The following is a 17,087-nucleotide window of genomic DNA, read 5'->3' as shown; positions in this document are numbered from 1 at the left end:
TAAACGGGGCCTAGAAGCCCAAGAGACACCACCACAGAGGACCCCACAACCGCTGTACATGCCACGGAGCCCCGCATGGCGCCCAGCGGGGCTCCGGGGCTTTTGTATTTAAAACGGGACCTCGAGCCCTACTACTTCGCAACGGCTGCGCAGGAGCCCTCAACACCCCGCGAGCTCTGCATGGAGCACCACGGGGCTCCGGGGGTTTCATTTTATCTATTATTTTTTTTAAACAGGGCTCCGGGCCCCGATATGGAACCAAGGGTCCCGGAGCCACCACCACAACCGCCGCACACTGCCCCGGAGCCCGTCATGGAGCCGCTCACAATAGACCCCCAAACAAATAGCGGGAGCATAGGCCGCCCCCCGTGTGTCCCGAAAAGACCACAAAGCCCCCAATAGGCCTGCACGTTTGGCGAAGAAGAGACGAAGAGGCAGAACGAGCCGGCTGTCGGCAGACCACTGTCCCTGGCCGCACGGCCGTACTCAAGTGCAGGGCTCTCAATCCGGCAGAACTTCAACTGGTCCCGGGCCTCCTCACTGCGAGGTAACCTTTAAGATATTTTTCTCAGAATAAGCCTATGCAAACTCGTTTTTAGGAAGTTGTCTGCAAGTTATTTTAATGGGGCCAAAGTACTTTGTGAAACAAGTAAACTCTTTCATTAAAAAACATCTTTCGGCAATAATTAATGCTGATTTAAGGAGAAATAAGATGTCACTGAAATCAAGAATGAAAGGAGCGGTTCACATTAAGATACTGCACATGAAACTCTTACTCACATATTCTGGTGTCGTCCTTTTAGTAATGACTAATAAACAAAAGCCACCTGAGTTCCCGAGGGATTATCTCAGACCAGAAATTTGAGGCATTGTTTTGTGTAGGTTTAAATCAGCCCTCCCTGTGTTTATCTCTCTCCCTCCTGTGCTCCCTCTCCAGTCTCTCTCTCCCTCCTGCCCTCCCTCTCCATCCTGCCCTCCCTCCTGCCCTCCCTCTCCATCATGCCCTCCCTCTACCTACTGCCCTCCCTCTCCATCTCTCTATCCATCCTGGCCCTCCCTCTCCCTTCTGCCCTCCCTCTCCATCCTGCCCTCCCTCTCCATCCTGCCTTCCCTCCTGCCCTCCCTCTCTATCATGCCCTCCCACTCCCTCCTGCCCTCCCTCTCCATCTCTCTCTCTCTCCCTCCTGCCCTCTCTCTCCCTCCTGCCCTCCCTCTCCCTCCTGCCCTCTCTCTCCATCTCTCTCTCCATCTCTCTCTCCATCTCTCTCTCCCTCCTGCCCTCCCTCTCCCTCCTGCCCTCCCTCTCCCTCCTGCCCTCCCTCTCAATCTCTCTCCCCCCTCCCCTCCTCTCCATCCTGCCCTCCCTCTCCATCCTGCCCTCCCTCTCCATCCTGCCCCCCTCTCCCTCCTGCCCTCCCTCTCCCTCCTGCCCTCCCTCTCCCTCCTGCCCTCCCTCTCCCTCCTGCCCCCTCTCCCTCCTGCCCCCTCTCCCTCCTGCCCTCCCTCTCCCTCCTGCCCTCCCTCTCCCTCCTGCCCTCCCTCTCCCTCTCCATCCTGCCCTCCCTCTCCATCCTGCCCTCCCTCTCCATCCTGCCCCCCTCTCCCTCCTGCCCTCCCTCTCCATCCTGCCCTCCCTCTCCATCCTGCCCCCCTCTCCCTCCTGCCCTCCCTCTCCATCCTGCCCTCCCTCTCCATCCTGCCCCCTCTCCCTCCTGCCCTCCCTCTCCATCCTGCCCTCCCTCTCCCTCCTGCCCTCCCTCTCCCTCCTGCCCTCCCTCTCCCTCCTGCCCTCCCTCCCTCCTGCCCTCCCTCTCCCTCTCCATCCTGCCCTCCCTCTCCATCCTGCCCTCCCTCTCCATCCTGCCCTCCCTCTCCATCCTGCCCTCCCTCTCCATCCTGCCCTCCCTCTCCATCCTGCCCTCCCTCTCCCTCCTGCCCTCCCTCTCCCTCCTGCCCTCCCTCTCAATCTCTCTCTCCATCCTGCCCTCCCTCTCCCCTCCCTCTCCCTCCTGCCCTCCCTCTCCCCTCCCTCTCCCTCCTGCCCTCCCTCTCCCTCCTGCCCTCCCTCTCCCTCCCTGCCCTCCCTCTCCCTCCTGCCCTCCCTCTCCCTCCTGCCCTCCCTCTCCCTCCTGCCCTCCCTCTCCATCCTGCCCTCCCTCTCCCTCCTGCCCTCCCTCTCCCTCCTGCCCTCCCTCTCCCCTCCTGCCTCCCTCTCCCTCCTGCCCACCCTTTCCTCCTGCCCACCCTTTCCTCCTGCCCGCCCTTTCCTCCTGCCCACACTTTCCTCCTGCCCTCCCTCTCCATCTCTCTCCCTCCTGCCCTCTCTCCTGCCCTCTCTCTCTCCATCTCTCTCTCCCTCCTGCCCTGCCTCTCCCTCCTACTCTCTCTCTCCCTCCTGTCCTCCCTCTCCCTCCTGCCCTCTCTCCATCCTGCCCTCCCTCTCCCTCCTGCCCTCTCTCTCCATCTCTCTCTCCCTCCTGCCCTCCCTCTCCATCCTGCCCTCCCTCTCCCTCCTGCCCTCCCTCTCCCTCCTGCCCTCCCTCTCCCTCCTGTCCTCCCTCTCCCTCCGGCCCTCCCTCGCCCTCCCCCTCTGTCATCTCACTGTGTGTGTGTCTGTGTCAGCCTTCAGCCCGGGCTGAGAACAGGTTCCTCAGGGCGCACACAGACAGCCGCACCAAAGTACTTAGCAGGTCTTTAAAAGACCATTTACATGTTATTGAGGCTTTGTCGTATTTCACCTCTTAGCGCCCCTGCATCTCCACTCTTGACAATCAGCTCTCGCCCGGCCCCACAGAGCAGAGGCTTTGTCGTATTTCACCTCTTAGTGCCCCTGCATCTCCACTCTGCTTTGTGGGCCGGGGGAGCAGTGATGGTCAAAGTGGAGATGCAGGGGCGCTAAGAGGTGAAATACAACAAAGCCTCTGCTCTGTGGGGGCCGGGGGAGCGGTGATTATCAGTCTCGGAGTCGTCTTAGTCAAGCGCTGCTGATTATCCGTCTCGGAGTCGTCTTAGTCAAGCGCTGCTGCGGCGGTGTTTGCTAACTTTATTTTTTTAAGCACAGGTATGATTGCAAGGTCCGCGGGCCGCCAAGGAAGGCTTGCCGGGCCGCTGGCGGCCCGCGGGCCGTACTATGAGTACCCCTGCTCTAGAGAATCCTTAAAACTGCTGAAGTTTACTTTGTATGGCATGTATTTTCTTTCCTTATCATTTCTTGGGATCCCTGACAGTGGTTGAGTACAAACTCATAGATAAAGGCACATTTCATATCTGCAGGGTAGGGTTTCGCCTAAAAAGGTTAGGTTAATCTCAATATGTGAACCATGATTAGTGAGAACAATGAATAGATCTTTGAGCACTCACCCAGCCCCCTCTAAACATAGTGGTGTAACACAGGCCCCCACAGGCCCCGTGGTGCTGCGGCCCGCAAGCTGCAGGGGGCCCACTCAGCACAATACTCTGGCCTGTGAGCTCTGGTGTGCATACAACATAAAAGAAAATAGCTACTAGCTTTTTTTAAACATACTTTTATTGGTTTTATTCATGTGAGCATAGCATTATTATAGGTTTCAGGAATCATCAACATAATACACAGTTGGTCTTCCAATCTTACATTCAGTGACATATGACTTTTCCATTGTACTTGCTATAGTCAAACAGTTTATGTATGTTTAATTACGACCATTTTTATAAATTTTGTGTCTCTACATCTTCTTGAGGACTCTGTAATAAGATAATCGAAACTGGAACATCATAAACTTCCCCAACGCCCCATTATCCCACCAATCACCTCACTCCTGTACTTATCAACATAGGGTTCCGTTGTGCATATTCCTTTGGGTCATCACGTCTTAAATACTTTTAAAGCTTGATTCCTTATTGGGGAATGTTGTAGAGAGGGATTGCACCACACTGCATGGACTCAGTGACTCGGTGAAGATGGGACAACACTCATTAGGGCCCTAAATGGTCTGACAGATCTTTAGCCTTCAGTGTTTCCAACATCTGGTCCCAAATCCATGGAAATGGGAGTTTTGCCATCCCTGCGTAATTCCTCTCTTCTAATGATGGAGCTTTCTGCCCCTCCCTATCTGGCCATCTCTTTGTGCCAGATGTGTAATAGGGCGGAAGAGTCAATTTCCACATCATTGTAATAGCTCGTTTCGCTATGAGGATAGCCATATCTGCAAATTTATACTGTTTCTCTGTTTTTTCAGGTGAGTGTGTAGACCTAGTATACAGCTATCTGCTATGTCCCAGACAGAAGTGCCTGTCGTATTCTGAATTACATCCCGTACCATTGACCTGTATCCCCTCAACCATGGAAAGTTCCATAACATGTGTAGAATATCAGCATCCACCACATTACTTCTCGGACAACTGACTTGTGTGTCTGGATATGAACAGTTGAGGCCGTGTGGGGTAAGGTAGACCCTATGAAGAATCATGCATTGGATATATTTCAATTTGGCATTTAGGGACACCTATTTTGGGGAACTCTAGTGCATACGCCCATTCTTTATCCGTCATTTTTTTACTGAGGTCTCTCGCCCACCAAGGAGGCCCCAGCATGCATTCTAACGCCCCTATAGAACCAGTGGGTTAGGTATCGTCCCTCACAAATCTTATAGTTTGCTTGCACCAGGTCATTTGTGGGGGTTCGTTCCCATTCAGGGACCAGTGTTTATTTACATAATGAGCAATGGTACCATGTATCATTAATAATGTGTGGCGAACTCCGTGAGTATGGATGAAGTTGACGAAGTCGGCTAGTGTGCCATCTATGAACAAGGCTCCCACCGTTCTCACCCCCCCTTGTGTCCATTGTACAATCCTATGTTTTGTAGTTGGCCCCTCTGTAGTAGGTATACCAAGTAATGGAAAATTAGGAGAGTATGGGATTGTTTATTTGGTGTATTTCAATGTACTTTTCCAATATAGGATGGCTGTTTTGAGCAACAAGGGTATCTTAGAGACAGGCAAAAGCAGTCTGTGCTTGCTCCCATACCCCCTGGCTGTGCTTGCTTCCCTGCCCCCTGGCTGTGCTTGCTTCCCTGCCCCCTGGCTGTGCTTGCTTCCCTGCCCCCTGGCTGTGCTTGCTTCCCTGCCCCCTGGCTGTGCTTGCTTCCCTGCCCCCTGGCTGTGCTTGCTTCCCTGCCCCCTGGCTGTGCTTGCTTCCCTGCCCCTGGCTGTGCTTGCTTCCCTGCCCCCTGGCTGTGCTTGCTTCCCTGCCCCCTGGCTGTGCTTGCTTCCCTGCCCCCTGGCTGTGCTTGCTTCCCTGCCCCCTGGCTGTGCTTGCTTCCCTGCCCCCTGGCTGTGCTTGCTTCCCTGCCCCCTGGCTGTGCTTGCTTCCCTGCCCCCTGGCTGTGCTTGCTTCCCTGCCCCCTGGCTGTGCTTGCTCCCCTGCCCCCTGGCTGTGCTTGCTCCCCTGCCCCCTGGCTGTGCTTGTTTTCCTGCCCCCTCGCTGTGCTTGCTTCCCTGCCCCCTCGCCATGCTTGCTCTCCTGTGTGTGTGTGTGGCTCTGGGTGTGTGTGTGTGTGGCTCTGGGTGTGTGTGTGTGTGGCTCTGGGTGTGTGTGTGTGTGGCTCTGAGTGTGTGTGTGTGTGTGTGGCTCTGGGTGTGTGTGTGGCTCTGGGTGTGTGTGTGTGTGTGGCTCTGGGTGTCTGGGTGTGTGTGGCTCTGGGTGTCTGGGTGTGTGTGGCTCTGGGTGTGTGTGTGTGTGTGTGGCTCTGGGTGTGGGTGTGTGTGTGTGGCTCTGGGTGTCTGGGTGTGTGTGGCTCTGGGTGTGTGTGTGTGTGTGTGGCTCTGGGTGTGTGTGTGTGTGGCTCTGGGTGTGTGTGTGTGGGGCTCTGGGTGTGTGTGTGTGGCTCTGGGTGTGTGTGTGGCTCTGGGTGTGTGTGTGTGTGTGGCTCTGGGTGTGTGTGTGTGTGGCTCTGGGTGGGTGTGTGTGTGGCTCTGGGTGTGGGTGTGTGTGTGGCTCTGGGTGTGGGTGTGTGTGTGGCTCTGGGTGTGTGTGTGTGTGGCTCTGGGTGTGTGTGTGGCTCTGGGTGTGTGTGTGGCTCTGGGTGTGTGTGTGGCTCTGGGTGTGTGTGTGGCTCTGGGTGTGTGTGTGGCTCTGGGTGTGTGTGTGGCTCTGGGTGTGTGTGTGTGTGTGTGGCTCTGGGTGTGTGTGTGTGGCTGTGGGTGTGTGTGTGTGGCTCTGGGTGTGGGTGTGTGTGGCTCTGGGTGTGTGTGTGTGTGTGGCTCTGGGTGTGTGTGTGTGTGGCTCTGGGTGTGTGTGTGTGTGGCTCTGGGTGTGTGTGTGTGTGGCTCGGTGTGTGTGTGTGTGGCTCTGGGTGTGTGTGTGTGTGGCTCTGGGGGTGTGTGTGTGTGGCTCTGGGTGTGTGTGTGTGTGGCTCTGTGTGTGTGTGTGTGGCTCTGTGTGTGTGTGTGTGTGTGTGTGGCTCTGGGTGTGTGTGTGTGTGGCGCTCTGGGTGTGTGTGTGTGGCTCCGTATGTGTGTGGGTGGCGTTGTGTGTGTGTAAATGCAATAGGTCATGCATTTGCGAGCGATTAACCTATTGGCATTGCAAAGGACAATGCCATTTATTTAACGATTAAGCTATTGGCAATGTAAATGACACTGCCATTTATTTAAGATTAAAAAAAAAAAATGTCATGAGCAATGCCGAGACCATTGCATTGTAAATGCTTGTTGAAAATCCGTCCCGATTTTGCGGATTTTTATGCAATTTCGCAAGATTCGCGGACCGCGAAATTGCAGAAAATCCGCAAATTCCGCGAACGGAACTCATTTTACGCCAATGCTTAATCAGAACCAGGGGGGACCAGTTGCTTAAAGCTGCAAGTGGCCTGGGGAAGCCCACTAAGGCGGCATGCCTTTGAAGCTTCCCCTTCGTGAACCCTGCCCATCCTGGGGGAGAAGGCTTGGCACCTCGTCCCAGGATGTGCATTGTTTCAGGCCCCAGAGAGCAGCAGGCTCTCGACCCAGGGGTCGAGAAACATGTCTGGTGGTGGCAGCTGAAGGCAGCCACTCAGCCTGGGCACTAGTGGTCGGTTTGTTTTCAGGGGGCATCTCTTATATGCCCTCTGTGTGCATTTTTCATTAAATCCCACACTGGCATCCGTGTGGGTTTAATGTGCTGAGAAGTTTGATACCAAACTTCTCAGTTTTCTGTGAAGCCAATATGGTGATGTGGAGTTCGTAATGACAAACTCCCAGCACCATATACTCTTAATGGCATCACTGCCAATACAATGTCTAAGAATGGACTTAGACACTGTAGGGGTCTTTCGATACTGTTAACCACTCCGCCTTACTCAACACCTTCAAAGATTGGTTCGGCTTCCATGGTCCTGTCCTCGAATGGTTCACCTCCTCATTTCAGCACAGAACCCAACACATTAAAATCTGCAATTGCCTCTCTAAACCTATTCCGGTCTCCCTAGGTGATCCGCAGGGTTCTATTCTCTCTCCCGCTCTATTTATCCTCTTCTTGGAACCCCTCACCCTCATTCTTAAGCAAGCAGGAATCAACTTCCACCTCTATGCTGACGATACCCAGCTTTACTATAAAATCAAATCCCAAGCTGGCATCCTGCACCTCAATGAGGCCCTGACTAAGATTTAACAATGGTTCCATCACAATCACCTTAAACTCATCCCCTAAAAAAAACGGAAGTCATTCTCTTCGCGCCTAAAAAGAATACGGCTCCCCATTCAACACTGGATCTCTGACCTTAAAGCTATCAACTGCTCTTTGTCCACCTCTAACTCAGTTAAATCCCTCGGAATAAGCATTGGCCAGAACCTCAGCCTTTCTCCCCACATAAAAAACGGTGGGAATGTTCCCTGTGACGGCTTGAGCTGAGAGTGGGAATATTCCCTGTGTAAGGCAGAACGGTGGGTGGGAATGTTCCCATGTCGGCTGGAGCGGAGTGTGTGCATGTTCCCTGTGTCGGCCCGAGCTGAGAGTGTGCATGGTCCCTGTGTCGGCCCGGAAATTATGGCTTGTAGCGGCACCCATGTGCACTGACATCAGTTCCGTACTTTCCGTGCCTTCATACAAAGATCTGGAATGTTTGTTCAGTCGCAGCAACAGGGCAGGGTCATCTGCCTGGACCTGTTCACTACACTCCTCCATGCATGTAGATTAAGCGGCAGCAGTTTGCTGCATTCGTTCTCCCTACCAAAGTAGTGAATGCCATACTTGTTGGCAGATGTTCTTCAACAAAGTCTGTTTATGGCAGATGCTCGGGCAAGTTTGTGGCTTGGTGTGGTTCCCATAATACGGAACCATTTTAGGGCAAACTCTGTTTGTTTTGTCTTGGTACAGCAAGGACTTGCAGTGGATATTATTAAAGGATATTTGTCGGCCCTTTCAGGTTCTTTTGCATTTACCAGTCCAGCTGTCCGTGTTCAAATCACCAGTTTCTTAAAGCCCTTAAAGTCTATTCTTATGCCATAAGTTTCCTTCTAAATCTTTTTTCGATGCCACAGTGGGATCTTAATTTGGTACTTAGTTTTCTTATGTGCACCTCTTTTGAGTCGATCTACAGCTGCCCTCTATGCCCGCTGACTCTGAAGACGATCTTAATAAATTCAGCTCATCGAGTGACTTTCAGGCCAGTCGTCCTACACCATATTCGTTTCTAACAAACTGGTGCTGCGGACTAGTTCAGCCTTTCTATTGAAGGTTGTGACTCCTTTTTAGGTCTTGCTGTTGATCACACATCGAACATGCTTTGCTCCACCTAACCTCTCAAAGAAGGAGATACCTCACCATTGTTTGGACCCTAAAAGGTCACTGAGCATTTATATCTATTGCGCCACAGACCATCGAGTAGATGGTCCGCTTAATGTGGGGTTCTCTGGGGCAAAGAAAGGCAAAGCAGTGCAGAAAAGAAGTTTGTGCAGGAGGATCATCTGGATTAAGATCTGCTGCTCGCTGGCCAAAAACAGCGCTCCCCCCCCCCCTCCCCCCCCCTCCCATCCCCCATCTCTGAAAGACTGAGGGCCCATTCACCAAGGCTGCTGCCACCGTCTGAGCACGCAGAGGGCCCGTCCTGGAAATTTGACAGGCCACAATGTGGACTTCTCTGCACATGTTCATAAAGCACTACTGCCTTGACAATGCGGTCCTACGGGAACTGGCATTTTGGCCGTTCATTCCTGATGTATCTTTTGGTGTTAGCCGTCCCACAGACTCGCCACCTGGGTAGGTACTGCTTTAGCATCTGTTGAGAAGTTGAGGAATCTGTGGTTAGAAGTATCCAGAAGAGGAAAAGTTACTCACCTTCGGTAAATCTCTTTCTGGTGGATCTTCTATCCAACCACAGATTCCTACTTCTCTTCCGACTCCCTGTTCTGTGGAACGGCCTCTTTTCCATCATCTAAACATGTCCCATATTCGAGATCTGCACACTGGCACAGATGATTGTTTTTTGACTGTGCATCCAAGGGCACAGACTGTGTCAAGGAAGAAACTTACGTCAGCTCGCTCGGATGGTGCTTACATGTGGTTCAAGCAGTGACTTCTGGGGCGGAACGGAGTTGATGCAGAGCTGCAAGATTCCACCAACCGACATGAAGGAGCTATGATAAAAAAAATAAAGTTCCGGATCCAGGCTGGTGCATCGGGATGTTGTAAAGATGAGCAATCTGTGGTTAAATAGAGCATGATCAGAAACCGTGTTTGCAACGGTAGGTAGCTTCTTTTTTAGACACGATACCTTTTGAAGAGTCTCACATGAATATGGATTCATAATGTTTGAGATTGTCATTGCTCAGATTATATGGCTGCAGAGGACTCCCGTATTTTGTTTCTGTGGCCTTTATGAGCTGCGAGTTGGAACAAGTAGTTAAGGCCATTGTGAGTGGAGCGTTGTTCTCCGGACTGAGGAGCCGAGCTATGTCTCTGCCAAAGTTCAGCATCCGTGTTGTTGCCGATCTACGCTTTGAAAGCTTGGCGGAAGCAGAGCCACGCTCTTGCTTACCTTTCGGATATGAGCTATTATAGCCTCTTATTATCAAGTGTGCTATAAATTTGTCTGTATTTACAAATTGGGAAATGAAGGAAATATTAGCCTAACCAATGATTGAAACTCAATCCAGGTCGCCAGCAAAGGTAGTGATGAAATGTAATCATTTGTTATTCTGCTACCCTGCTTTTGTGTTGCTGTTGTACCTACTTTTAACGGATGTATTTATGGTTGGTTTTTGAAAATGCCATGGAAATTAATGTGTGTTTCTGAATAAACTGTGAAAACCACGGCGTTGTGAGTTAGGTTTGCAGTTGTAAACACTCAGCGGGCTTCGCTTGAGAATCTGATAGACTGGTACATGGTCTCTTGTTTCCGTAGGAGAAGGAAGACGTGCTGGTCGATATGCCCAGCGGCGAGCTCGGCTGCCATTACTACGAGCAGCTGCACTACAACGACTTGTGGCTCAAGGTTGGCGACTGTGTTTTTATCAAATCACATGGCTTAGTCCGGCCGCGTGTGGGCAGGTAAAGTTGTTTCTTTTCCTTTATACAACAAGGTGCTAATGTTGGTGCTAAAATAATTTCTTTAAAATTATATAGACATCTAAATCCAGTGGTGATCTATGTGCCCTGTGCAGGGACAGGTCTGTGTCTGTGTAAGAAAATGAGTCAATAGTTGTGTGGTTTGCACAAGTAGTGGGTCTACATTCGTACTCCGCTGGGAACAAATCACCCCATTCTAACACTTGACTCTCACAGGATAGCGCAGCAGCCCACGGCCTACTCAAGGGAGGTGGTGTGGGCTGGTAATCTCCATTCACAGATGCACAATAACAGCACTCTGTAACTGATAGGCCAGTCTGTGCTTTTTCCTTTGAAAAAAGGAAAAAGTACATTTATTACACACGCACTACGCAATAGTAAGCAGCAATTTACAAACATACACAAGCTGATGAAAAAACGTTTGGATGACTTTGCGTAATCGTTCTTAACTGTCACAAAGGAAGGCCTAGATCAACAAATCCTGTCACATTTTCTTGCCATGTGAGCGGTTGTCAGTGTCACTACTTCATTAAAGCATTCACCAGGTAGGGAGGCGGAGGAGAAGGAGAGAGAGGGGGAGAAGAGAGCGGGAGAGAGGGCGAGAGGGAGGAGAGAGATGAGGGAGGAGACAGAGCAATGCGGAGAGAGAGAGCGGAGAGTTAGACTGTCTGTGCCCCTTGATTACGCCACTTAGTCTGGTCCGATATTTATCTGGTAGATAGGTTTGTTCCTGAACCTGACCCCTGCTATGCTGGAGTGCGGCAATAATTGTGTAATGAGCACGAGCAGTGCTGGTGTTTCAAGCTGCACTGACTTTCTGGGCCTATTGGGAATAAGGGCGATGATGTTCAGTTGTGCTAGTGTATGAGCTCCGCTTTCACTGTTTAAAAGAACATACCTCAATGTGCAGCATAAACACAAGACCATTTACGTCTGGGCCATTAACGGCTCAGGAGGCGAGCCACACGACCCATTTACTTAAGTTTCGCGTCCCTTTAGATGGTTGAGGAAAGGGGGCGAGGGGAACCACTGCAGTCAGCAGTTTTGGAAGGATCAAATGTGTTTGATAGATAGAGATAGATACATATATAAACGTGTATATAGATATATAGATACATATATAGATTCATACATATATACTTGTGTGTGTATGCATGCATGTATTCTACACATCTTCATGTACGATTAACACCATGGCAGTTTCTCGTGTGCTAGTTTTAACAAACGTTATTTAACCAAAACCAGGATGCACGGTTTATATTTGTGCAGCAGGTACAACCACAGTGAAGAGAGTGTAATGGGAGGCGAGTTGTGCTAACTGTGTACAGTAACAATTACATGCAATCTCGGAAGTAGCTAAGTGTTTTTCTCATCTCAATTTTCATATTCTTTGATGATATACTTGAATTTGACCTTTCCTCTGTGGTAATAGTGCGTGTATTAGTACTGTTGCTGTACGTTACAAGTCATTGGGACTCATCTGTGTTATGTGTTGTAGGAAGCTGGCTCTCTATAGAGGAAACCAATGCGAGGTCAACTGTGTAGAGAGTCCAGGCGACCCTTATTGGTTACAGACGCACAAGTAGCAAACCCAAATTATCTCTTTTGTGGTAGTGTGGGGGCGAGCAGTTTAGGCTTATCAGAGGGCAGTGTTAGGCATTTATTGTACTCCAAGCTATTAAAGGAGACACACACACACAAATAAATCCGAGACCTTTTTTGAAAAATAGCATATATTTTTATATAAATTTCAACACTAAGAACTTTGGGATTAAGTAAGTACCTTTCGAGATATTGATTTGTACAGGGAAATAAAATGTTCACTTCAATGCGCCATTATGCGGTAAAGATTTCCTATGGTATTTGATGCAACGTGCACTATGTTCCTGCTAACCAGGTCCCCAGTGCCAGGTCCCTTTCCCTAAAACAAGATAACTGGTCACTTGAACCCCAGGTGACGAGACCTTTAGCACCTCTGTAAGTCCCCAGTACGTGGTACCGCTGGTGCATGGGCTGAGATACTAAAGAGGGTCCCTGAGAACTGCAGCATATCTTGTGACACTCTAAGGGTCCTAACACCAAACTTACACAGCCTGTCACTGCAGGCAACGTGACAAGGTGCTATAAAAAGTAACAATATGTCCCCTAACACTGCGTGTAATATTTGTAAGTCACCCCTACAGCAGTCCTTGCGTTCTAAGGCAGAGTGCATTATATTACAAGTGAGGACATATCTGCATGAGCAGGTGTGCCTCTGTGCTGGTCTGTTCGTGGAAGAGGTGTGGCGAACGGCCAGGGTGCCTGACTCCGGACCACGGGGTTCACGGTTCGATCCCCGGCTCCGGCGGCAGGTTAGCCCAGCACCCTGTGACTCTGGGCAATAGCTCGCTTAATCTTCCCGAGGGCCCCCAGCGCCGGGACACCTCTCCGGAGGTAGCTGTGTGCTTTACAAATGCTGGTGATTCATTTTTCTTCAATTACCGACAGTACACGTGAACAGGGAAGCCATCTTAAGGTACATACTGCCCCCTGGTTAACACAGGCTTCCCCGCTACAACATGGCTGCACTGAAACCGATGGTGCTTAGTATCAGACATCTCGTACCAATAAACCCACACTGATTCCAGTGATGGATTTAATACTTGCACCCAAAGGGCACCTTGGAGCCGCCCCTGAAAATCGACTGACCTATAGTGCATTGGCTGACTGGCCCTGTCCAGCCTGCCAGCGCAGACTCGTTTCTGACCCCTGGAGGCGAGGGCCCGTGCTCTCTGAGGTCTGAAACGATGCCTGCTCTGCAGGAGATGGTGTTGCCTCCTCCAAGCAGGGTGACCTATAATCGACATATCAAGACATAAGGCTTCAAAGGTCTCCCCTGCCTTTGATATGCAACTCTGGCTTCCCCCAAACACGAGAAATGCCAGCTCCTGCCCAGGGTGCATTTGGCACCAGGACAGGCAGTAACATTAGCTAGTCAGGGGGTGGGTTCGCTCTCCGGATAGTACCACCCCCTAAGGTGGGCTACCTGAAGTGCACACGACTAGGAAAATTGCACTATCTTGGTTTTTGGTGGAATTAGGTGCTCTGAGCCAAGGTTATGTCCACTTCCCAGAGGAAGTGGTCACATAGAGGGTATAGTCACTCTATAGGTAGGTGACCCATTGGCTGCTACTGGACACTCCCTGTAACACCCCTAAATACATTATTGAGGTGGCACCCCTGATGCCAGCGCTTCAGATATAACGGACCAAAAGAAGTGGACTGAGAAGCTTGCTGACCCGAGTACAGAGGAGCACAACTGACTTGGCACCAACCAATGCCAGCCTGACTGCTGCACCCGGCTGTTTTGCGGACTCCAATAAACCAGGAGGGCTGCTAATGCTTTGCAAATAACCAAGGAACTCCCTTGGAGTAGATCAGCTACTCTCCTGCAGCCACAGGTATGAAAAAGGTCCGGTTCACTGTTCTGCCCCTCACCGGGACTACCGATAATGCAGCCGCCCAGGAAGAGCTTACCATGCTCCCACGGGTCAGATCCGTCCTCCCTCAAGTTTGTGGACGTCTGGACCGACTAGAGCCGCACAGTACCGGGCCCCTTGCCGCAGCCAAGGCTTATTGTGTCCAGCCTGGACACCAGCGGCAGGGTAAAACTAACCTGCATGTCAAAGGGACGGTGAGAGCCACACCTAGAGTGGCCCGCTGTCCTGTTCTCCCCCCCCCCCCCTGTCTGCAGAACCAAAGAGTGAGCGTATGGCCGCCGCCACCTGATACCTCAAAGTACCGCTGCATCAGCCCTCCACAGTGGTATGGTATGGTATGGTAAGGATTCTTATATAGCGCATGACTCACCCGGGGGCATCTCAGCGCTTACCAAGGGGAATCAGAAACCAGAAGATGGAGAAGGGACACTTTTATACAGAAGCTTTTAAAACAGCCATGTTTTTAGTTGCTTTCTAAAAGACAGGTAGGTACTGGAATATCGCAGAGCTATTGGTAATGAATTCCAGTATTTTGGAGCAATGAACGAAAAAGCTCTGCCACCTGTGCGAGTTAGCCGAATGCGAGGGATCTTCAGGAGTGCCAGAGCATTGGATCTTAAGTTGCATTCGTTTGAATGTTTGGAGAGTTTGTTCTCAAGGTAGGATGGTCCCTCTCCACTAAGCGCTTTAAAAGAGAGGCAGCATATTTTAAACATGGAACTTTTTTGTATCGGTAGCCAGTGTAAACGTCTGAGCAGGGGAAGGGATGGAGTTCCGGGGGGACAGTTCAGAACCATTCTGGCGGCGGTGTTCTATAACACCTGCAATTTTGCCAGGGTAGTGACTCCTACCTCCACCAGCAGGGCATTGCCATAATCCAGCCTACTCCCTACCAATGCCTGTACTACAGTTCTGTGATGTTCCAATGGTGGGTATGGGATGATTCTGCGTAATAGACGCAGATTATAGTAACATACTCCTGTGATGATTTTCACATTATCCTTCATGTTAAGCTTGACATCCAGCTGGATTCCCAGGCTTTTTACTGAGGAGGCCGGTTTTGGTGCCTCACCCAATTGGGGGGGCCACCAGTCAGGTGTCCAAAAATGTGCATCCTTTCCTAAGAGCATTAGCTCTGTTTTTCCCGGGTTGAGCTGTAGACACTGTTCCTTCATCCAATTTGCAATTGCCAGCATACTACCCAAGAAACGTTGTTTCTCAACGCTGATATTTTTGCCTATTGGAAACAGTAGCTGCGTATCATCGGCGTACGAGACTATCTCGAAGCCGAAAGATTGAATTAGCTTGGCCAGGGGGGCCAGATAAATATTAAAAAGGGTGGGGCTGAACCAGGAGCCCTGCGGCACCCCCTTGTCCAGCAAAAATTTGTTTTTTGAGACAAATGGTCCAAGTGTAGTGGTTTGCCATCTGTCCGTTAAGAGGTTTCTCAGCCAATGTAAAGATATACCCCCGATGCCGCAATCACCCAGTCTCTCCGCTAGCCGCTGGTGAGATATCGTGTCAAAGGCTGCGGAGAGATCTAAGAGGATCAGGACCGAAGATCCTCTGGCATCGAGGGTACGTCTCAGCGAGTCAGTAACTGCCAATGTTGCTGTCTCAGTGCTGAAACCAGGTCGGAAACCCAACTGGGAAGGGTCAAGTAAATCATTGGCTTCCAGGTACTGACTAAGTTGGATATTTATTTTGGACTCTAGTAGTTTCCCCAGAGGGATAATAGGGATATTGGCCTATAGTTGCTTTTTTAAGATGGGCTGCACAGAGGCCTCTTTCCAGACGCTCGGAATTAGGCCAGTTGAAATGGAAGCATTGAAGATGCGTTGTACCATAGGGGCACAAGTTGGAGACACGAGAGCCATCACACTTCAGAGATTGCACGAACCTTGAACTCGAGACCTATAAAAACTAATAATTTGAAAAGTACTTGCCCAACTCTGATGATCTAGGTATCTCAATTCTTATAAAATTGGTGTTATTTTTATATATTGTGTTTGATTTCTTTTGAGTGTGTTTCACTTACTGCCTTTGAGTGTGCAATAAAGGCTGAACACTACCCTCTGATGGGCCTAACTGCCACCCCCCCCCCACACACTGCCACAAAAGAGAGCATTTGGGTTCTCATTTGTGCCTTGGTAAACCAACTCTGGTTTATCTGGACTCTTTACACAGTGTGCCTCAATTTGCCCCACCATACAAGAGCCAGCTTCCTACAATAATTAACAGCTCAACTACTCACTTATGCAGTGTCTTTCTGTGAGTCTGTGTATCTTGCCTCTCATAAATTATCTCTAAAATAGCTTGCCTTATCGCAAAATATTGATTAACGAACCCCCGACATTAGTGGGGGGGAGATTGCTAGTTGCGTTTTGTCAGGATATTGTGGTAATGTATCTTAAGTTGATGGACGCTATTCTTTGCTGTTGGTTTGTAATTTGACCTTTGAGTGTTCAGCTCCTGCTTGAAACACTAAGATCTTCTGACATCAGAAAGTGAGCTGCACTGAGCCTTGTTTGACGTGTGCCCTGTTTTCCATTGTTAAACCTCTGTTTGTTCTGCTAGAATTGAGAAGATGTGGGTCAGAGATGGAGCAGCGTACTTCTATGGCCCGATCTTTATACACCCGGAAGAAACGGAGCACGAGCCGACACGAATGTTCTACAAGAAGGAAATGTTTCTCAGTAATCTGGAAGAGACTTGTCCGATGAGCTGTCTTTTAGGTATGCCGGCGAAGCACCGAATGCACTTGTACCCTAATTTAACTTGTTTCAATCTCTCTTCAAACACTGTGTGGTCTCCTCTGCCGGAGACCTAATGCATGAGCGCCATTTTAGGTATGCATTTGAACAATTGATCCTTCTAGCGAACCAGCGTATCCTAGCACCATATTTTAGTTTTATAGCAGTTTTATAAACCCTGAATTACACCCAGAGCATTTCACATAGGCTGTTTGTTACAGTATAAGTCCAGGAACACTTCGTGCCCTTGATCCTGGACAGAGGCTGACGTGTCTCCTATGTCAAGGATCACGCAGATGTCGTCTGTGCGGTGATGAGTGCTGTTTCTGTACT

The 17,087-nt window shown here is 50.3% G+C and overlaps 1 protein-coding gene across 9 annotated transcripts in view; it reads left to right on the top strand.

Annotated features, from left to right (window-relative positions):
* Positions 1-17,087, top strand: part of PBRM1 (polybromo 1) — a 298,934-nt gene that overhangs the window by 169,660 nt on the left and 112,187 nt on the right. For all 9 annotated transcript variants that reach the window (XM_078661902.1, XM_078661899.1, XM_078661897.1 and 6 more), the window contains exons 21-22: positions 10,359-10,504; positions 16,579-16,736. In XM_078661902.1, the coding sequence (XP_078518028.1) occupies positions 10,359-10,504; positions 16,579-16,736 (304 nt within the window). The remainder of the gene's footprint in view (positions 1-10,358; positions 10,505-16,578; positions 16,737-17,087) is intronic.

This window comes from Lissotriton helveticus, chromosome 9, assembly GCF_964261635.1.
Source record: "Lissotriton helveticus chromosome 9, aLisHel1.1, whole genome shotgun sequence".
Classification (NCBI taxonomy): Eukaryota; Metazoa; Chordata; class Amphibia; order Caudata; family Salamandridae; genus Lissotriton; species Lissotriton helveticus.
Note: the sequence above shows the minus strand (reverse complement) of the source record. Positions and strands in the feature narration are given on the sequence as shown.